General features: G+C 36.5%; 1 protein-coding gene across 2 annotated transcripts in view; it reads left to right on the plus strand.

Annotated features, from left to right (window-relative positions):
• UBL3 (ubiquitin like 3) overlaps nucleotides 1–23,874 on the plus strand; it is a 61,749-nt gene that overhangs the window by 30,748 nt on the left and 7,127 nt on the right. For both annotated transcript variants that reach the window (XM_045016722.1, XM_045016730.1), the window contains exons 2-3: nucleotides 18,469–18,577; nucleotides 22,744–22,830. In XM_045016722.1, coding sequence (XP_044872657.1) covers nucleotides 18,469–18,577; nucleotides 22,744–22,830 — 196 coding nt within the window. The remainder of the gene's footprint in view (nucleotides 1–18,468; nucleotides 18,578–22,743; nucleotides 22,831–23,874) is intronic.

The raw sequence follows: 23,874 nt of genomic DNA on the forward strand, positions 1-23,874 counted from the left end.
TGGGCCAAGCCAGCGAGTGAGCTGACAGTCAGCAGCCAATACCTGCCTTGTGTGTGCCCTAGAGGCATTCCCCTATTCCATGCTCTCACTTCCTATAGTCAGCAGGCAGCAGCATTTTGGGGAGCAGGATCCAAGGAGCAGCGCTTAGGAAACACTCCTGGGGCATGGGCAAGGAAGGGGTGGGCTGCTTCCTCCATGCTCCCTCTGGTCGGTGGATTCTGAGCTCACTTCCTCTGGTCAGCAAGCAGCAGTGTGGAGGATCCAGGCAGCAGCAGTGCCGAGAAAGTGGCCAGAGCCAGTGAGCAGACAGTCAATAGCTTAGTGTAGTGATCTTGGCCTTGCTGTGAGGACAGAAGAGGTGGCTGGGGCTACTGGAGGTGGCAAGGCTGGGAGAGTGAGAGCAAGGGGTTCTTGGGTGAAACAAATAGGGGGCTTGGCCTAAGAAGGGGAGGACTGGAGGGCTGAGAAATGGAGGGGAGGGATAGCAGGGGTAATGGTGAGTTCCCCAGAAAGTCAAAATGCAGTTGGTAAGCCACCTTAATAAAAGGTTTGGGAATCGCTGAACTAAAACATTTTGCTTGATTTAGCAGAGGTCTTTATGAAGAGTAAATTATGAATGTTAGCATGTATTATATGATAAATGACAATAATTGCTAACTACAAATGAAAGCTTCCTGAAGAGTGTCTTTTAAAAAAACACAAATCTGTATGCTGGCAATTACTGTCTCAGTTTTCTTTTGTCTTTATGCAATGGCAAACAAATTTTCTCAGAGAGATTTCTACATAAAATTTTAGTATTAATATTTTATGGGTATGTAATACCTCTTGAATTATTTTTCCCAGGAACATTTTTGTATGGAGTTTTATCTTCCAATCTGGTATAATTGACTTGGCCCTGCATTAGTATTCTAGATGTCAGTGAAAATGTTCTCACCATTTGTATTCGTTTGTATGCTTGCTAACAACCTTGTCTCTCTCCTGAGATGCAATAGTATGTCTGATTTATATTTTGAACTTTCAAATAATTTATTTTGTCCTTTATTAATACCAAAGTTGTTATCAGACATTCTATCCCCAGAGATTCTTATTTTGTGTTTTAATGGGTTGGAATCTGGTCCATTATATTATATTGGGATACATATCAGACAAATGACTTCTGCAAGTCTAGTTCTTTTACCTACTATACAGGGATTTTTTAATATAGTATAGGTCAGTAGTTTTAAAACTTTTTTTGAGCTGAAGTTCCCTTTAAGTTACAATTTTTTATTTTGAACCTCCCCGCCCCCCCCCCCCAACTAACTCACCCAGTCTGTGGGTCTATTCACTGAGGTGAGTCAGGGTGGCGGTGGCTTTCCATCCCCGAACACTTCTGCTACACAGGGCTTGCCCGAACATTCTGCAGCTCCTCCCAGGGGGGTATGCACCACAGTTTGAAAACCTCTGGTATAGGTCAACTCATTCTCCTGACATCTAAATAATGGGCTAATTGTAAATATATTGGTGTGTTCTCTGCTCTAAGAAACCTTGGAATGACTGCAAACACTGGGAGTACTGTCCTGTCAAGTGCAGAGCTATATTCATTCTAAAGAACTGCACTGTAGCTGCTGTAGTTTGTGAGAGAGATTGCAGCAGGTAATCACAATAATAGTCTCTTCCTTCACAGCACAGATAGCCCCCTGATGATTTTAGTGACGCATTTAGGGAGGAAGGTGAAGATGATCAGCTGGTTCGGTACTTGCATCAAGAGCTAATTAAACTTTTTAATGCTACCTTTGAGGCAGATATTGGAAAGGTCCAAAATACCATGGGTTTGGATCTGGGAGAAATTTGCTTATTGTCAGTACTGCAGTTTTAGTAGTGAGTTGTCAGCTTTTAAAATTTGAAATTGAATTTTAGTGAGGGCCTAATAGAAGTGGAGTATTTATCGTGTTTGTCTGATGAAAGACTGTCTATCAAAAGCAGTTTCCTAGTACAGTTTTAGTCAACTAGAATTATTTGGACAAGCTTTTATTCTTGGCTGTAATGCACAGTTTGTTACACCTCTGCCCCGATATAATGCTGTCCTCGGACGCCAAAAAATCTTACCGTGTTATAGGTGAAACCACGTTATACTGAACTTGCTTCGATCCACTGGAGCACACAGCCCCGCCCCTCCAGAGCACTGCTTTACCGCATTATATCCGAATTTGTGTTATATCGGGTCACCTTATATCGAGGTAGAAGTGTACTTAATTGAAGCTTCTATGAAAGTCCTCAAGAGACTTAGAATTTGGAGAAAGGACATGGATTAGCACACTGATTATTCAAAAAAAATCGTAGGTACTTATATGCCCCCTTTTTCCTCAGTGGATTGATGTAAATCAAAACAATTTACCGGTAAATAATTTTAATCTTGTTTAGTATTTGGATTAACTATTTTCCTAAATAAATTTTTATTTTTATTGGCTAGTAACGATTAAAACATTGATTTTTTTCAATGAAATATAGCCTTTTTTGCCATCCAGGCGGATACACTATATCTAGCCACATTTATTTAAGTACTGGTGGTTAAAAATGGTGAATGATATATTTCTTATTTACTAGAGAATGATTAATTTTCAGTTGTGATTTTTGCCACGCTCTGTTTGGATGGAAATTAAAATTAAATTAACATGCATAAAACTATAATTTTAAAATGTTTTTATTAGTTAAATAAAGCTCTTACATATGCTGAATACATAAAAAAAGTTTATCAGAAAGTTTATATGAAATTGTTTTGCATTCAAAACTGAATTGATTTATTAAAGAAAATAAATATTATCTGTAGTTAGTGAATGGAACTGATTGATTTTGGTCATTGTGTCCTTTGAGATTTTTAGAACTAGTAGATTTTATCCTCTCACATTCAATTTTTATTAATAGTTTGGAAGCTTTTCTGCTTTTTCAACTCCCATTAGTTTATTAACTTTCAGTAAGTGCCTCATTGAACTGAACTAGTTGAATAAACTGAAATGAAGAAAATATTCTCCCTGCATCTGTAGAAAAGGCAACAGCTATTCACAAGCTGCATTAGCCCTTTAGCAAACTCTGGTTCCTGGTGCTTAGCCAGTGACTTCCATCAGTTCAGTGGTATGATTTTCTTTAAAAGGTGGCAGCAAACCTATGCTGCTTAATATTATTATTTTTATCTAATTTAAATTATTTTAATAAATTACAGTAAATTTAGGCCTTAATGTAAGTTGTCATAATTTAAATTAAAAATTTAAATTAAAAAATTTATTTAACTTAAATTTTAAAAAATCTCATTTAAATAAAAAACTGATTTTAAAAATTGGATTTTAAAAAATTTGAATAAAATAAACCCCAGTTTGTGTCCACTCTGTGTGCCCTTTCAGTAGTATCTGAATGTCTTACAACACACCTGTGATATAGGGAAGTACCATTATTCACATTTTACATATAGGTGAACTGTAGTACAAAGACTCTGGCTTGCTCAAGGTCACACAAAGTCTGTAGCAGAGCCAGGAACTGAATCCAGGTCTACCAAGTTCTAGGCTAGTGCTAGCCACTGGACCGTCCTCCTTGACCTCAAAGACAGATTTTAGCGCTGATGCTAAACTTGTAAAGAGACAGCTTGTACCAAAAGCAGTTTACGAGTACTTCCCTTTGCTGTGCTGGAAGTATATATTTGGATACATGTTCTCCCTCAGCACAACTTCTCCTTCTTGATACTATGGGGAAGTGCTTAATTCTGTATCATTCAGATGGGTCTGTTGCTGTGGAAGTTATGTTGAGTTCAGGATCAAGTAGTAAGAGAGGGGGTCGAGAAGAAAAGCAAGTCCTTGTCATCAGTACCTTTTGAGAAATAGGAAATTTAGTAAGAAATATATGGATAAACAAGGGAAAGTTAAAAAATCTTTGGTAAATCTGAGTCCCCCAGTGCACAAGTTCCTCTTCCCGTAAAAATGTCATGTCACAATATATGTGCTCATGAAAACTTAAACATACAAAACCAGTTATATTAGCAACAAGACATTTATTGTGCTTCTGCTTTTTCAAGGAATCCTCAGTGACTTATATATTGGACAGTTGCAATGGGGCATCCGCTCACCTGCTGATTGTATAAGGAAGCCAACGTTAACACCTCTCTAATCTCTGTTGCCAAAGTATTTTACCTTGTTTGAGCATAGACTGATGTACTCCACTTCTTATATAGTTTATATAATTTAACTTTTTCATAAATGTATGTTGATTAAAGAAGTTGGGTAAGTTTATTGTGTGTGAATGTGTTTTCAGCTTACCTGCCTTTAAATAACTCCTACATAACAGCTGCATGCAATTAGATGTTTATTGTGGCTGATTTTGAGTAATTCTGCTATGCAGTAATGAAATGACACTTTGATTTTGTCCATTTGAGTTTTAATAAATAAGTTCTTAGCTAGATATGTTAGTTATGTTGAGGCTGAGACGTGTGTGTGTGTGTGTGTGTGTTTGTTGTGTGTGTATATATATATGTGTGTGTGTGTGTGTATATATATATATATATATGTATATATGTGTGTGTGTGTATATATATATATGTATATGTGTGTGTGTGTGTATATATATATATATATATATATATATATATAATCTTACTTTATAGTTTTAAGAACTAATAGTATATTCTGGTAAGGTAGAAACGTAACTTTAAAATAAAACAACCTTTGCATAGAATTTAAGGGCAGTCTGACCTCCTATATATCACAATCCACCAAAACCACCCAGCACCTGCACACTAAACACAACAACTAAAATCAGAGCATTATTACAGCCTATAGGAGACTAGATTATTATGTGCCACAGGCAAAGAATAAGAGGTACTGAGTTGTACCAGTTCCCAAAGCCCCTACTTTGCATCATCAGATTGTCATGATGGTGTCTTCCTGTTTGTACGTTTTTGGTTTTATGCTTAAGACAGTGTACAACATCATTCTGGGCTACTGTTGAATTAGTCAAGAAACTATTCCAAGTGTCTACATATTCTTCTGTTTGCTTGATGATGAGCAGGGGACAACTTCCTTGCCCCAACTGCCCATCTGGGAGCCCTGTGCTTCTCCAGTGTTCTTAACCGCCATCTGCTCGCTCTGGATGCTGGCCCTAGTGCTCTTTTCAAAGGGAGATTGATCCAAAGAGTGAAGAAGGGAAGTGGATTAAATTAATGTTGATGAATTCAGCATTAAATTACCCACAAATTTTGTGGGGTCAATGAAAATGTTGCTGCTTCAGGTACCACTAGCTAGAGAGTAGATTGGGACAGATATTGCAGAAAATTGTTTCTTGGCAAAGGAGGGGACTAGAAGGGTTATAAACATGTCAGGTATATGAAAACTCCTCTTGTGGTCCAGGAAATGTTTATTTTTTAGGTTAAATTAACAAAGAAAAGCCATTAAATGTAGCTTCCCTTTTCCATTAAAAATCCTTATTTCTCTGCTTCTTCCTTCCCCTCCACTAGGTGAGATATTTTGTGTTTTTTCCTTCCCATTCTTTTTCTTTATTGCCTTATAATTTAGGCATAACAAATCAAATTCAGAACTGTGGCATCCATGTAATGCTGTTGTCCAAGTGAAACTGAGAGCAGAATTTGGCTCGTGTTCAAATTTGGGAACTCTCTCTTCACCATCCTTATTCAGTGTTCCCATGGATGACTATATCTGTCTCACTTTATAATACATTCATCACCATGGTATTTGAGCACCTTCCTTTAGCTACTGTTCTTCCCCTTGCCATCATTATTTCTGGAATCCTTTGTTCTTCACGGGGCCAAACTGATGTTCCCTCTCCATAAGTTTAATTTTTACTTATTTCTTCTGCCTGTCATCTTTATTTTCTCTTGTGTGCTACTTTTGCTAGTTTTTCATCTTTATTCTCTGGGCTGCACCCATCTCTAGAAATTCAATTTAAGTTTTAAATGCTGGCCAAAGTTCTCTGGGGGCAAATCAGAACTAACTGACCCAAATGGTGCTTCTCTGTGTAGAAGATCGGACACCTGGGCAAGTTCATGGAAATAAAATTATATATGCAGCTGTATTTTGTCCTTTCTACCTAATTGTTCCAAAGACAGCAAGAAGTGCAACTTTTTTATATCATTGTGTGTTCAGGGGAAGCGGGGAGGAAAAATGCTAGACAACGTCTGACATTGCATGCATTTATCCACCTACTCAGCTCCTTGGTTTGTGATACTACGCAGCTGTGCAATATTTGTAACAGTCATCCTGTATAACTTGATAGTCTATTTATTTCAGCTGAAGACTCTTGTCTGTTGAAGAAATCAATGAAATACAATTGTATTCACATGAGAATTCATAAATGTTCTAAGAACACTAATTTATAAATGAGAGTGATAATAGTAAAGCGGATGATGCCATAGCTGTCTGTGGCACCACTAAGTGACAGTATCACTAGTCGCAGGTTGATGCAAATTGTCTGTGGTTAGCATGGACAGCTTGAGACAATAGTTTTCTTGATAGCTAGTTTGTAAAACAAATGCAGTCTTTTTAAACACCAGTTCCTCCTTTCAGCTATGTACAATGATTTGTCTGACAAACATATTGGAAAGAATAGAATAGCTTTAACTATGTGGATTTTTTCTCTCTTCATATTGAGCAGCTGTTTCTTGTATTCATTGTAGTGTCCTGTGATGGTACACTTAGTTTTTGCAAGACAGTTGTGGAATTGTAAATGTAACTATGCATGACTGTGACAGAGCTCATCAAACATTATCTAGGGCAGGGGTAGGCAACTTATGGCACGGCACGCAAGCTGATTTTCAGTGGCACTCACTGCCTGGGTCCTGGCCGCTGGTCCGGGGAGCTCTGCATTTTAATTTAATTTTAAATGAAGCTTCTTAAACATTTTTATTTACTTATTTACTTTACATCAATAGTTTAGTTATATATTATAGACTTAGAGAAAGAGACCTTCTAAAAACGTTAAAATGTATTATTGGCACCCGAAATCTTAAATTAGAGTGAATAAATGAAGACTCAGCACATCACTTCTGAAAGGTTGCCGACCTCTGAACTAGGTTTAGTTATTCTTATTTTCTGAGGAGTAGTTCTTCTTCATCACTTGTGTTGATTAACCCCATAGTCAATAATCTCTTAAAATTAACGCTCAAGTAAATGCCTTTATTTTAAAGTAATGTGCATAGTCTGTGAAAAGCATTATGCGATCCATTAAAATATCACAGACGTTCTCAATTTTAACACATCTAGTTTTAGAGATTAGGACCCCATTTTAGTGGTGACTTTATGAGTGCAGACCCCTGGAAGTTTCCTGTCTAAATAGACAGAAGGAACAGAGTGTAGGAAGAGGGAAGGATTATTATCCCCATTTTTCAGATGAGAACTGGGGATGGAGATGAAGTGATTTGCGAAGTCTGTGGCAAAGACAGGAATTGAATAAAGAGGTCTCCTGAGTCCCATTCCAGTGCTTTATCTGCAAACGCATCCTTCCTTTCAAGCTTTAGTTCTATTATGGTGTTAACTGTGTTTGTGCCAAATATACTAAACATAAGTGGTGAAAACATGTTCTTGAGGATGTTGAATATGATTGAGCCTAATCACTCATTCATTCATCATTCAAGGCAAATCCAAAATGAATGTAGCCTCCTTGCACATCAAGTGCCGCCGAGATTGATTTCTAGCTAGGTCCTTACGATGGTCTGGTTGGATTTCAGTCTGTCCATCACTGGCGATCTTATGGTGGCATTGAAGCTTTGGCAGTCATGTGATTGCTGACCATTTGTAGCTGCATTGCTTGGTAAAGGAACTTCATAATTCATTGGTCTTCCATCCTAATATGTCTGCACCAGGAAAGCTGTCAAAACCGAACCATTGCTGATGGAGGCGGTTGCTGGGTTTGACTACAAGTATCTTCATTGTTGATCTTGTCCTGCCACTTAATTTGGAGCAGCTGACAAAGACGACGAGACTCAAAATGGTCAATCTGCTGCTCTTCAGCATCCAAATATCCCAGATCTAAAATTATCCTATGCCAGGTGTGATGGAAAAATGCTTTTAGATGGGGGAGGTGGGAATCCTATTAAATTTGGATCATCATACATTGTGCTGCATACATGTTTGAATCAGTTGTGCTGTAGACTTATTACTAAATGGTAAGAAGCTTATGAAAGTTATTTTTGTTTACTGTTGAATCATCTAAAGAGAATACTTCAGAGTGCTTTACGAACAATTATTAAGATGCAGGGAGCTGCACAAGTTGGCCAAATTTATAGAACATAACCTTGCTCACTTCTTTGGTGAAGCAGATCAGGTGGCTTATTAGAAAAGAATTGTTGTTGGATGGGGGGAAAAACTTGCTAATATTAAGTCTTCCTATTTTGTAATCACTGTGAGGGATATTAATGTTCCCCAGGCAGAGCCTCCTATATCAGGGAAGAGAGAGAAGCACTAGACTCCACAAAATCCACTAGACATCTTGGTGCAGATCCAGTTCAGCTGGAGTGCTTCACTACTATGGCACTGAGTGCTGTATAAACTCTAAGATAGGCATCCAGTGTTGTTATGAAATATTGGATTGGGAACTCAGGGCTGCAAAAGGGATCAAGTGATCAGATAGCAATTGGTAAAGTACAGGTTACTTTATAGAAACCTACAGTAAATGTAGAAGAAACATTCAAGGTGGAAAAATTGAGTAATGATCTCTTCCCATTAGTAACAAGTAGCTAGTTCATGCTACCCAAGCTCCCTTTGTAAGGGAAGTGGTATAATCATAATTTTTGTCTACCTACTGATTGGTAGGAGACACGCACTGGACTGGCATGATACAGCAAAAATCCAGAAAAGCTACACATATCCTTTTAAATATAAAACTGCATATAATGAACAGAATAGTACCTGGGTCAAACTTCATCTGTGATGTAACACCGTTGATGTCAGTCAGTTGACTTCAGTAGGGCTACATCAGCAGTGAATTTATCCCATGTTGTTTGAACAAAAGAAATATGTAGATTTCTTTAAAAGCAAGTTTTATGTTTTATTGTGCTTTAAGGGTTACTCATTAAGGTTGAAAATCTCTGAAGGTAAGGATTTTACCATTAGCCTGCTCTAAAAAGCACATTCAATGGCCTAGGCCCTAGATCATGTTGTTGGCTTGTAAGGAGTTTTGTTCTAGGGGAACTAGCAAGTAACCTCACAATCCTTAATCCTCTTATCATGTGATTAAATGTTTGCTATGGGCTATATTAGGAAGAACCCAATTAGGAAGAAGGGATTTTGCTTTCATTCATGTCTGAGTTGCTTACTTTCACTTGAGTAAACCAGATCTATATAGCTACTTAAACAGCCATTTCAATTAAACTTTACTACTATCTTTGCATCAAAGATAAAAATATCTTATGTCCTGTATTTTGCCTTTAATTATCACAGCTCAGTGGTTTAGATAGCGCTTTGAAATGGCAAAATTCTGGCTGACTGCCATGGTACACAGTAAGCCCAATGAAACTTGGAATCAGTTGCTGATAATAAAAATTTAATTTCATGGTATTTCCGCTCAAGTGAACTGAAATCTGTCTCTGCTTCAAGGTGTAATTCTCTGCTTTGCTCACTTCGAAAAAATTCTATACTTACAATTTTATTTTTTTTATTTCTTTCTTGATACTTGCAGTTGAGGCTAAAAAAACTTACCAGATGCATAGTAGCCAAGTCATAGAAACAAAAGAGGACTGTGGGTCCCACCACCAGGACTCTAGGACAACACATTGGTGAGAAGCCCAAATTCTACCATGTCCAACTGCTGGGTTGGGAGAGAGTGCTGAGATTTCTGTAGGGATGCTGACCCTGGGACCCTTCATGGGACCACCATTTTTCACATCATTTTCTGGCTAGTAACGTATGTGTAGTATGTTAAAAGAATAACCAGTGACCTCACTACATGAATGGCTAATAACTCTTCACCTCTCCCTACACTGCAGCATGGCCATTTTTTTCTAGAATTTTTCTAGCTGTGTCTAAATTCAGTGGCAGATATTGTTTGTTTCAGCTATGTAAAATTATTGCACTTGTTCAAAGATTTCTATTTAAAACACTTTGGAATACAACATTAAAAATATAACAAATGCAACATGCTTCACAATAGAATATGAATAGAACAGAAATTTGAGCTGGATTAATGGCTGCATTACCATATATAGGTTCAGCATTTTGGCCATAGGCTTGTCCCTCCTTCCTTTGCCACCCTAGATGGGAGCATGTTGGCATTCTCTTGTGGCCATCCACTTCTTTGGGCACAAACAGGGATCAGTTTTAATAGCTTTCAGAAGGAGAGCTGATGGGAGAGTAACCATGACATTAGTCCATATGCTCTGATATGTGGGACTCCATCTCCATGAAAAAACAAACAAAATAATTATAGATTTTAAAAAACAAATTGGTCAGGATGAAGAAACTCTCTTCCACCCTCCCCATATCTTATATCTTAAGACCTTTCAAGGAAGCTTATAAAATACTTTCACTATCTTTGTTTCTCTTTTGGTAGTAAAACATGTCATTCATAATTTGAAAAAAAATAATAATACACACTTTAACCTGGAAATGCTCCTCTGTTCCTGCTCTGTTCCTAATGTAACCTAGGCTCATGGGAGAATCCTGGGGTGAGCAACTGGTTTTCTGTGGCCAAAGTAAATTTTGGAAAACTGAGAGCTCCCGTGTATATTGTTTATTTTTAAAACCATTTATATTCATGTTAATCCATTTTAAATAAATTAACTAACTCCCTAGGCAATGCACAACTGACATTCTTAAATTAGTTCAGAGAAATTAGTATTCACAGTAAATGCAGTATCACTGAATGAGCATTGTCTGTCTTAATGTGCTGGAAAATTAGTGTATTGGATCAAATGAGATCACATGACCATATGTCATTTGCAGTCCTAAATATGCTGACTTCATTGCCAGTTAATAACACAGATATGAAATGCTTAGCTTCATATTGTGTGTTTTAGTGACACCATTGTTTTGATTTTCAGTTGAAGAGCCAAATTCTGGTCCCATTGAAGTTGATAGAATTTTGCCCTTAATTTCAACTGTATCAGGATTTACATCAGGAAGCTTGTATTCATCTTTGCCTATGGTCGCACTGACTTCTTGATTCAGGCTTTAGAGTTCCTGATGTCTCCAAGTCCAGCTCCCTTGCACACGCTTCCCCAGTCTTCAATGTTCTCTGCTTCATTTCCTTCCACTCTCAGCAGGAAACCCAGACTTTGCCATTTCACTCCCACCTTTTCCTAGTGCACGTGAGGACCTTTCTATATGCTCTCTCTAGTGCACCAGTCATTGTCTAGGTTGAGCAAGGCTTTTCTTATCAACTGTAATTGGACCCATTGTGCTTTACTATTGGCTCATTATCTGCAACAATATTCCCATCAGTTTAAGTGAAGCTTACTGTTTCCCAGCTCTTCCCACACAGAAAATAATGTGTTATCCTCTTATAAGCTCCAGAGTTATGTAGTAAAATATTGCCTTTGCTTTTATGGTATTTGAGCAGGAGTGAGAGAATGGATGGGTGTCACTGAGGACCTTATTCATAGAAACAGCCATTGATACTATAGCTATACTTTGAGTTCAGTGTTTATATTTTACCAGCAAGGCTGGACTTCCCCCTGCAAAGAAAATCGTATCCCTTTATTTGGATTTTATCTCTCTCCCCTCACTTGCTTCTCCAAACTTTGCTAATGTATATTGAGACTGCCTTACCTGTACAAAGTCTTCCTATCATTCCTCACTTCAAGGGGCCAATTACACATACAAAACAAGTCTGTTTTTCTTTAAAACTATTTGTTTCCCTATTAAGTGATCAGTGCTCCTGTTATAAAAATAGTTACAAAGTTCATATAAATCTAGAGTGTGATGCGTTGCATACTATAAAGTTTTTATGGCCTCATGTTTGGGATGACCAACTTTTTCAAAAGTGGTGTGGTTACAAGTGAGTTATGCAGGTCTACCAAATGAGTGGCAATAAAACTTTATAGTGTTCCATATTATCACATTAATTTGTTTGTCACACTTTCTTTAATCTTTGTCCATTGTTCATCTCCCTTTGATTCAAAATAAGGAATTTACTGTAGAAATAGTGCCATTTTATGGGCAGAGCTTAGTGATTTCCAAAAGTGCTGTGTAAAGTCAACTTATAATATGCATCTTCAAAACATAGCCATTAATGGAATAGCATTTGTAATACACGTGATATGGCAGTCAACTTGAAAAAGAGTCATCTCCCCCCACCCCCCTGTTATTTCAGGGACTATACTTGTCCCTGAGAGAACCAGATCAGTCACAGCTCCTAGGCCCCAATCCTACACTGAGAAGCAAGCAGGTAGACCCTCTTTGACTTCAGTAGGGGCTCTGTGTGGACATGGGTATGACTGCATGGTCCTCAGGACAGATTTAGGACCATGTTTTCCTATTTTTTTTAAAAAACGGATTTTCTTTTGTGTTGTGGGAAAGACCTGTAGATACTTAGGGAAACTGACTATATTTAAAGTTGGAAGGATTAGATTTTTATCATTAAATGTTGGTAAATGTTGATTTCACTATACATATACAAACAAACAAAAATGTTTCCATCAATAATAATATAAATTTACAGATAAGCAAAGTAAGCAAAATACTGCTTGAAAAAATTTTAATTTGATTTTAATGATATTTACTTGTATATTTTCACATGTGATATTGACAGTTCGTGTTTTAATGGCTATAAACTTTAACTTTTTAATCTCAGTGACAGCCATTAAATAACTATAATCTGACACACACCCCATAATTTCCCACAACTGTGAACATTTAAAACTGTGAACAAATAAAAATAAAAAATAAAAAATGCTTAAAATGAACGTTGATATCAGTCAAAATTATAAAAAAAATAAAAATTTAATTCTGCCGAGCCCAACTACATTGGAGAAACAGTGATGCTACCTGCACCAGAGTAAACAAACTGAATACACGGGGGCTAACTTTTCTTCCTCTAATCTCTTGGCTATAGAAGTCTTAGGTAAAAATATCACAGTAGTAGTTCCTTTTAGGAAATGTAAAATAGTTAATCAAAGTTTACTTAAAAGTGAAAGTTCTCCAAAGCCATTTCTTGCACTGTCAGTTCTCTTGCAATAAATAGAGCAACCAATATTGGAAAGGTTATTAAAAAAAATTTTATAATGTCATGTGGATGTATTTTATGTGGTAGATCTTTTTAATTAGGTGTTTTATCTATTTTATTAAGTAGTGTATAAAGTTTGTAAAGTGCTCTGGGTTCCTTTGGGATGAAGTGATCCTGTGTAAAATTACATTCTGGTTTAGTTCTTATTTTATTCATAGCAGTATAAAGAAGAGCATGCTTCTGAATAATGAAACATTATAAAGATAAAATGGTTTGTTTTAAACATACATTCATAATTAGTTTGAGATCTCTGGACAGCAAAATATTGTAAAATAGTATTCCTGATCCTGAAAAACTAGAATGATTGTGTGTCGCTTTAAAAAATATTTGGGTATTTGACAGGTATGTGTTTGTGTTGCCTGCTAGGACGTCCCAGAGATACAAAAGGGACGGGGGGGAGGGATAGCTCAGTGGTTTGAGCATTAGCCTGCTAAACCCAGGGTTGAGAGTTCAATCCGTGAGGGGGCCATTTAGGGATCTGGGGCAAAAATCTGTCTGGGGATTGGTCCTGCTTTGAGCAGGGGATTGGACTAGATGACCTCCTGAGGTCCCTTCCAACCCTTAAACAAACAAACAAAAAAGAGCCATGGCATACTCAGAAAAACAATGCAATCTTCATAATTTTTGGTGGAGGAAGGGGACCTCATTTTTTAGCCTGTGTTCCAAGAACCTTAGCATTGATCCAAGCTTTTTCTTCAAGCCACCAGTTTGATTTTTTCAGCTCCTTTAAATCTCTGTTAAGCAAATCTGAAACTGATAAGTAAAGTTTGATTGCGTGGTGATGTGGACCTAGAGACAGAGGGGCTTTTTTCTAGGCTAGTGATATACTGAATCTTTAGCAGCCCCAGATTTCACTTTAAGCTTTGGAGTTCATCTCTCTCTTTTAAAACATTAATTATGAAAATGAACCAGGAACTAAATATATTAGACTGCAAAAAGGGAAACTTAAATCTGTGTGTTTTTATATGCTGTTTGCCACCCTCTCTACTCCTTTGGCCCAACAAGTTTTTCATTTAAACATAGTTCCTGTGCATGACAGAGAAGAAGTGTTCTTCCCACAATTTTCTAAATGTTGCATACTTTGTGGAAAAATAACTTGGGTTGGGATTTTTATCTCAGAGACCTCATCATAGACTCAAAAACAACAAGGAGTCTGGTGGCACCTTAAAGACTAACATTTATTTGGGCATAAGCTTTCGTGGGTAAAAAAACCACTCCATGCATCTGAAGAAGTGGGTTTTTACCCATGAAAGCTTATGCCCAAATAAATCTGTTAGTCTTTAAGGTGTTACCAGACTCCTTGTTCTTTTTGTGGATACAGATTAACACGACTATCCCTCTGATACATCATAGACTGTATTCTTCAGGACAGGTACTGACACTGTTTGTATAGCGTATAGCTTTATGAAGGTCCGTTTTTCCTGATTGGAAGCCTCCAGTTGTCACTGTAATATAAAAATTGATAATATCAATATCTAAATTAATAGAATAGGATGGAACTACTGTAATTTACGTTGCTCACTTCTTGCTGTTTACAACGATTTACAGTATTCTTGTGTTGCAGAATCCTATCTTGGGCCAGAAAATAAAACTCTAGGGAATCTGTAGCATTCAAACAGTTGTATAGCCTGTTTTTCAAAAATGGCTGACATTTTCACCCAGTAAACATGCTTGCAGTGAAGAAATTTGTTCACCAAGCCACTTCCTTCCCCACATTTAAAATGTTCCTAAAAACATTTTAAACCTCCAAGAAATGAGGGGTATGAAAGATAACTTAAAAAGTTAGTGACTTTATATGCTTAAAATTCTCAAACGTAATGTTCATAATTTGATTCTGCAAGAACCAGCCAGAGTGGACATAGTCCAGAATTGACACTAAATATTACTTCTAACATCACTGGCTCTTTTCACCTTTCATCAATAACATCTCAGTTATTACTACAACACAGAAACTTGAATTTTAAAATTCACAGCAAAGACTCTGGGTTGTCTTGCCCACAGCAAGAGGGTAGAACCTATCTTCTGTATCCTTCATAAAAAGGATCACAAGACTCATTGTTATCTTATCCCCCATGGAGGAAAAAACCAGCCACGATCATGAAAAAGCACAGAAGGCATAACAAGGATAGGACCTCCTTAGGAAGAAGGAAGAAAAATAAACTCTTTTTGGTAATCATCTGGGGACACATTTTAATTCCATTGCAGCATTTCAAATGATGAGATATGATGTATTCTGCAACTGGCATCTGAATCATTGTATAACCATAGGCGTTTAAAATTAGCTACTTGTATATTAGATAACTCTTCCATTACCCAGGCTCTCCCCTACTATACGCATTCACACTCACAAATTTGCAGTAGTATGTTTAAAAAGATCTTCTTAATCGGAGAGTTTTGCAGAGTAAGTAGCGTAGCAGTTGAATGCCTTTAACAGTTCACGGTGCCTCAAGGAGATTTTAAAGACTAGACTTTCAGATTCAGACCTCATGGGACTGTCACACCACCATGAACAGTAAGATTCCTTCAAGAGAAGATTTAAAAAATGAGATTTAAAATGTAGACAAGCACGCACACTAAATATGACTATAGTCTACAGTGCTATAAATAAGAAAATATTTAACCATTTATTAGAGCAGTTGTTTCCTTGCATAACTTGACATAACATCTGATTAAGTATTTTAGAGATTTGCTTCAGGCTTTTGCTAATATTCAGTAATGGTCACATTTTGAAACAATAAAAAACCCTAGTTTACATATAGTTACAGTATACTCTTCAAAAATGTGTTAGCTTTTCCTGAAGCATCTTGATATTGGATCTCAGGATCATGTGAACCTTTGAGACAATAGCAGAACTTCAGCAGTAATGGAGTCAGCCACATAGGATAAATGTCAATGAACATTTTTACTCAGTTTTTTATTTCTGTTGCTCCTCTTCATTTTAAATTGTATATTTACTCAGAGGGCTGTTAGGGACAGCATTAGGTCCTTACAGAAATGTTAGTTACTTTAATTTTACTTACATTTTCACACTATTTTTATGTAATTTTTGTTTACTGTAGTGAGCCTGACAAGCCTAAGAAGCAGAAAAACAAGGAAATATGCCATCCCCTAAATGCGGTACTAAGTGGGGAATAAGTTCTCTGATTAATACAAGGACTATTGCCTTAGACATTGCTCTGTCTGTTTTAGCTCATCGGTCTTTGGGAGTGCTAGACATCAGTGTTTGGTGACAAGACTATTCAGCACCTAAAAAAGTAGTCATGTAACTATTTTAGATTATGTGATCCTTTCTCAACCTTCTGGATTGTTTGGCAATTCAGTGACAGTAGAGACAGTAGTTATTAAAATATAGCACAGACTATTGAAACAATTAGATCCATCTAGCACTGTAGGTTTAGAAGTTTTTCTTTGGCACTGAATATCTCCAAACACACACAATTCAAACAATTCTTGCGTATGCTGTAATATTTGTCTGTCAACAACCTTTTTGGAAATCTTCTTTTACTTTCTCAGTATGATTGTTCTTATTTTTTTTTTTGGTTGGGGTTGGTCTGAGCATTTGAAGAATCTTCCTTGTTTAAGTAACTTTTCTAAAACTCCTGCCCCTTCCTGCCTTGCATCTTCTTTGACTTTATCTGTGCTGTACAGAACAATGCAAGCAATAATACATATTCTGCTATACCATAACATTATTTAGGGGCTTTATGCACCAAAAAAAAAAAAGAGTTGACATTTGGACTGCAGTCAAAAAACAAGGTATCTGCCATTATGACAGTCAGGAGTTTAAGAAAGAGAATAACCACTTCATTTGTACAGTAGCCTATTTCCGCCCTTACTGGATTCCTAAGTGAATTTCAGGCAAAGGAAAAACAGATAGAAATATCATGTCCTGTAGAACTTTCAAGCTGAATCTCTGTTCAAGCTCCTATTTGTGAGTAATATAGCAAATGGGAAAAAAAACCTGTTGAATACAGGTCAAAATCCAGTAAAGCCTCACTTTTTATTATTGTACTAAATATCCGTTGTCTTATAGCAAGGGGTGAGAAATGACAAGGGGAACCATATATCTGAAGGCAGTTTTTCTAGCACACCCAAGTGTGCTGCAGAGGTTAGCCCTGTGGTTATCACTATGTTCTGTTACTTGGGACAGAATGGTAGATGGTGAGGGGGGTGAGGATGGAAATTTAGGCTTTGACAGTCATTTAACTACTACTAATATTGCTGTAACCAGGACCGTTTTGAGACCTAGACATTAGGATGTCTTTCTGTCATTTTGGTCTGTGGGCTGGGTCCTGTAGGGATGGAATGTCTTGATTCAGTCCGTTAGTAGCTCTCAAACAGAAAGGGGGGGAATAATAACTGAAGATGTCAATATCTGGAGGTGCTGTTTGAGACATCTAAGAGAAAAATTATGGTGTCATTAACACTTCATGGAGTCAGGATCTTATTTTCCATGGGACAAAAGTAAAGTTGCAAGTTAGAGAGATCAACAGAAGATTCCATGTCCTAAAATGTACAGGGCACTGGCCGGAGGCTGTTTGACTTTCTAATATTCTGTAGTGGGTCAATATATAGGGTTACCAAATAGCAACTGTGAAAAAAACGGGATGGGGGTGGGGAGTAATAGGTGCCTATATAAGAAAAAGTCCCCCAAAACGGGACTGTCCCTTTAAAAATGGGACATCTAGTCACCCTAGCCATATGGTAAAGTCAGGTCTGACAGTCAAGGTAGCAAATATACAGACGAGGGGTTTGGAGTTAGTCTGGGGTTTAATTTTTAGAAGCCGAATTTCATATTTTTAAATTTGCATATGTTAAGGAAGCAGGCATTATTCTTATTTTCCCTCCTTCAGTTAAGTATAAGGTCAAGAGAAGATGAATTCTTAGCATTTAGCAATGTTTTTTACTGAACTTGTTTGTTCCTTGAAAAACTATTTGATGGTACTGTTAACTAATAAAAGGCATTTGCATATATTGTGATCAAATTAGAGCCTTAATAGACATGACACATTTTATTAGTATAATTGTCATCTTCTTGGCCCATCTATGGGAAAACTCCCTTCCGTCCACCCTTTTTGGTTGATGCAAAGGTACTTGAAATATAGTTGTCTATATTTAGTATTTTCTGTTTAAATCTGTTGTGATTTTTTTTCTAGACTAATTTGGACTGATTAGTTGCTAAAACCAGTGGATAACTTTAGCAATTTAAATAACCTTTTGATTAAATAGTTTATTTGTATTTTAGCAAATCTTCCTAATGTTCCATTTTCTTTACAGATAAATTTGCGCCTCATCTTGGTAAGTGGGAAAACGAAAGAGTTCTTGTTTTCACCAAATGACTCTGCTGCAGATATTGCAAAACATGTGTATGACAACTGGCCTATGGGTGAGTCGTTTTTGTGTGTCCTTTAGCTACTAACTGTTCAGTTAAAACTGTTTACTCTTCTGTAATTAAGACTGAAATGTTAATAATTTTATCATTGTTCTTCATATTCAAATGGAAGTTTATATAGATATATTTTTTCTTCTGTTTTCAGTGGTACAAAATTTGAGATGTTGAAGTATAGTCCATTACCCGGCTTACTTCTGAGGCTGCTTCTCATATTCATTGTGCCCTACATACTGCTTTTCCCTCATCTTGATTTTTTTTTCTAGACAGACTTGGTACAAATCTAATAACTGCAGAGTGATCCTGGCGGGTGTTAGATATTATACCCTTTGTCGAAGGATGAGTAAGGAAAATATGCCATTTTATATGAATGAAATAGCAAAACTGAACCTCAAATATTTTGTATTTTTGATTGCTTTGCCTCAGAAACAACCTACAAAAATACAGTAATGTCCAGAAAAAAGGTAATGATAAAAGGCAATTGTAAAAGACTTTGAAGGATGAGGGAAGCGGGGAACATATTTAAATATGAAGATATTTTAAATCATTTTGGAAGTATTTATTTTGGAAAGTGGAAGGGCAATCTGAGATGGGGTGTGCGTGTGTATAAGTAAAATAATGAATAGTTCAACAAAAACTGATCAGGCAGTCTGTCTCCCTGTCCCACAATCCAAAACACTAGCCAAAACTGAGAAATGACGTTAAATTTGATGAAAGAAAATACTTAGACATTCTCTGATACTGGAAGTCATTGGGAGCCATTAACTTAGTGTTTCAAGAGGACTAGAAAATTACTGCACATGAACAGGAATAATGTGCATCTATGCTATCTATGTCAATAGGAGTATCAATAATGCATGCTTAGGTCCTAAACTGGTCTCTGAAGGTTAGGAAGGAATTTTTCTTGCCCTAATGCAGTTTTACACAGTTGACAAAATGCAAGGGTTGTGGTCCTCTAAAGTATTAGATACAGACACACAGCTGTTGGAGACTTTTTATGCCAAACTAACTGGACCAATGGTTCTCTTTGGTATGGCAACTCAGTATCTATTGTACATAGCTGTGTTCTAGAAGCACACTACAACAGACAAAATAAAATTTATCTTGTGTGCATTTGTGTGAATTAGTACTGGCTGAACCAACTGTTTTGTCTCCTTAAATCTACTCCTGAGTATATTACATTGCAGTTTCAAGTCAGCACCCTGCCTAGTTATTAAGGCGCATAACAGGCACTGTGTAACATAGGATCAGGGATTTATATTTTGTGACTCTTATTTATGTGTCAGTGCATCTAATTAGCATTTCATCAAATTGACTACTTCAGACTTGTGCAGCAGCAATTAAAACTGAGATTTGTACTTTGTACACATAACAAAGAATGAAGAAAATTGCGTATTTTAATAGGAAAAAAGCCATTCCATATTACCTAAGGAACGACAGCTAATGTTAATGTGTGATCATAGTATGCAACATGTACCAGAGAAATGGCTCACAGGTTGAATATGATTACAGATCAAGTTGTTATGTGTATGTAAATCTTGAGAACAAATAGCTGCTAATGGCCTTATTTATATTGTAGGAGAAAGTACAGTGCCTAGATTTGTCACTGAAATTGTGATCTCTCTTCCCCATCTCTTTAAATTACATTTCATGTGTTAGGTTAGTTTTGAGAGGCAGAAACTGGAATTATTTAAAATTGAGGCAGCTCTGAAATTTATTATTGACTTGTTTAAGCCTTCCCAAGCAGAGAGCATATGTGAATAATCTCTTGTTCTTTACAATTTGAAAACTATCTTTGTTACAAGAGTTGATTATAACTGAGTTCGAATGACGCATTAAAATTATTTAAAGAGGTGACTACGTTGAATCTGTTCCCCCAAGTTTTTATTTATGTGTTTGATTTGTCCATAAGATGTGCAGAGACGAATCTGCCTTGGGGTCTTTCAGAGATATCGGCAGAATTGTGCTCTTAGGTACAATAATAAAGATTCAAATTAACTTCACTGAGTTTGGTGGAGATAGTCTAGGTTTACATCACTGCAGCTGAGGGCAGAATTTTGCCATATATCTGAAATTTGCACAGTGTCATGACTACATTTAATGATCTTAAAGGGTTATAAGCAAGTACGCTTAAGCCAGCTCTCTTCTTTTCCCTTCCCCCAAGGTATATGTTGAAATACTCTTGATTTAAAAACTTCTTCGCTTCCAGTGAGAATGTCCAGTTTGATTCATTTGCTCATACAGATTGTTGACATGCCACCTAGAAAAGTTTCTCTTTATTCCCTCTTTTCTAAAATTACTTTATCCTCTGAGTATAGTTGTTGGAATAATTAAATTTTCTCTTATGCTGATTATCTGATAAATGTTACGACACTTTTCAGTTGAACTTTTTTTCATTGGTTTAGCTAGGGGAGAAGTGTTTTCATTATGAAAATTCAATATCCCAAGTGACTGTTTAAGGGGAAGAATTCTCGAGACTCTGCCAAAGAGCAAAGATTAAAAACATAAAATGGTGGATCAGCCGTCAGGAATTATTATACCAAACTGCCACTTTTCATCTTCTGGCCTCTTGTATTATTGCATCTTTCTAGTACCACAAATTGGCTAAACTTTACTACTGCAGTCCAGATGGAAGTCAGAGAAGTGAAATCTTAAAGCAGAAAATTATAGATAAAGTTTCATCAAGCAGGATAATTGTAACACTTCATTTTGGCTACTCTGTTGACAGCATATCAATGTCCCTTCATTGAATTGCATTTCAATTAAAACAGGTAGTAAATGAAAACGTGAATTTCAGATGGTTTCAGTTGTCTAGTTTTATCACATCTTGTAAATTAAACACTCTAAGGCATCTAGTAAATATTGCCACTTCTGCACACTTTCTGCTCATACTTGCTTCTGATGTCAGCCTGACTTTGTAGTGCTCTGTACACCTCTAATCATATGTCATTGTGCCTGATGTCTTTAAAAGTGAACAGGCATCAATTGTAATAGTTCATTTTTCACTCTTCTCTTCCTGCATCTTTTCCTACCAGATGCTGGTCACACACTTTCCACAATGTTTTAAATACCTTTCCCAACACCCCTGTTTCATTTTCTCTTCCTCTCTGCCCATTCTATCCATTGCGTATTCTGGGCATACAAGTTGGCTTCTCCTGTCCCTTCTTCATGTTTGCTATATAAACATTGCAATAGATGGAGCAGAGCAGAAGCAGATTTGTGAACAGTTGGTATCAGATACCTGGTCAGCAAATAAATGGAAGACATCATTCTGAAAGAGCAGATTTAAATTAAATAATTTTGTTAATGTTTTGCAATATTTACCCTTAAAACGTAATATAGATTTGCGTACTTGTTTTGAAAATTGACAGAAATTTTAAATGGGAATAATAAGTGATCATCTAATCTTATACATTACTTATACATGATTCTTACAGCTAATTTATGGTACATAAATCTGTACAGACTGTGCTATGAGAAATTTCCTGAAATATATCAATATGTCTCTCTTCTGCGAGGGTCAGATGCTTACCATTCAGCTTTTCCAGGAATTTCAGGATATGTTCAGTTCATTATGCCCTCTGGAAATTCAGCTGCCTAAATCTAATCCTCATTCAACACTGCCCAGTAGCCACAGAGAGGAGCACTTCTGCTTACTGATTTTAAATGATTTTCAAATCAGAGAACGGATGTGTTCCTACTATATATGTGGCTGCTTATCAGTGCTGGACTGAGACTGAACTAAGCCAGTTGAATGTTGGAAGGCAGAGAGATTGAGAATCTCCTGCAATTGAAGGAAAATGGAACTAAATTATCCAGATGGATATTGAATCTGAATGGGGACAGGAAGTGTCTTCCTTATCATCCATTTAAAAATATTTTGCATAGAATCTTATAACCATATATATCACTTATAACCATTAATCAAGCAGAAGTAAAGTGAGGCAAAGAATAGTTATTGCCCAAGTTTGAATTGGGAAATAAGGAACAGAATTTAGGAGTCTTAACTTCAGATCCTCTCCACTAAGCAGCAGGCCGCACTGTCTTGTTAGTACTGAACTGGAAGAGTTCTGTTTTTTCTTTTCTACCCTGGATGGGGGGAAATAAACAAAAGATGCATATGCTGGGCTGTTTCTGACAAAGTCCTCTTTCTTCTTTTTCAGATTGGGAAGAAGAGCAGGTCAGCAGTCCAAATATTCTGCGGCTTATTTATCAAGGACGGTTTCTTCATGGCAATGTGACACTAGGAGGTAATGAAATAACTTGGGTAGTATAATTTAGCAACTTTCTCCCTAGGCAAAGTGAATATTTATTTAAAATGCAGTAAATTCTCATTTAAGTAAAACCCTCTCTAGACTTCAAGGTCACAACATGGTTTTCTGCACAGTTTTGCTGCAGCATAACATGGTAACTCTGTGTTACCTTCATATTTTTCCATCCTGCTAGAATCAGGTGTTAGACTATGTTATATATCACTGTGTAAATTAAATCTTTTCTCATGTAAGGAATAGTTATGCTATCTTTATTGTCTTTTGATGAAAGAAGGATGATTTTATTCCACTTCTCGTATACTGCATTTATATTGTAAACCATTTCAGAAATCTCTAAGTATATTAAAAATGATGGATAAAGATTATGATAATTGGTTAAACAATACTAGGGAACTTAGTGTAATGAAGAAAGACACCCTGTGAATTAGAATGAGGGAAAATATTTTTGATATCTAGCTCTGTCCCAAGGATACAATTGTATAGTTATGTGAGAACAAAAGTAAATGGCTTCACTTTGTATGGTGAGGAAATACAGCTCGAGTGTGCCCCCTTGTGTCATGTTTTCTAGTTATATTTTGTAGGGTTTGTTATATTTTGTAGATTTATTTTTTATTTATCAGAGATGTAGTACAATGTATTGTATTTAACAATATTTCCTTTCAGAAGTGGTGGCGGCCATATGAATTTTAAGTAAAATAAATGTCTAAACAAAATATCTCTTTTCTGTTTGCTCTTATCAAATCTGACAAGTGAGCTAAAGGGCCTATTCTCTCTGTCAATAAATTGCTTCTGTTAATGCTGTTGGTAATTATGAATGCACAGGGAGGGGAGAATGTAATATAAACTCATCCCTGGGGTAGCTGTCTTGAAGTTAAAGGTAAACTTGGAATGATTTTATTCCTTTGTATTTATCTTTTTTGTGTGTTTTCTTTCACTCTGGTGGCACGAGTTAGAAACTAGAGTATTTGGCATCCCACAATATCTCATATAAAGACTCTGGAAAACAAATGCAATATATTACGG

The sequence above is a fragment of the Mauremys mutica genome, chromosome 1 (genome assembly GCF_020497125.1).
Source record: "Mauremys mutica isolate MM-2020 ecotype Southern chromosome 1, ASM2049712v1, whole genome shotgun sequence".
Lineage (NCBI taxonomy): Eukaryota > Metazoa > Chordata > Testudines > Geoemydidae > Mauremys > Mauremys mutica.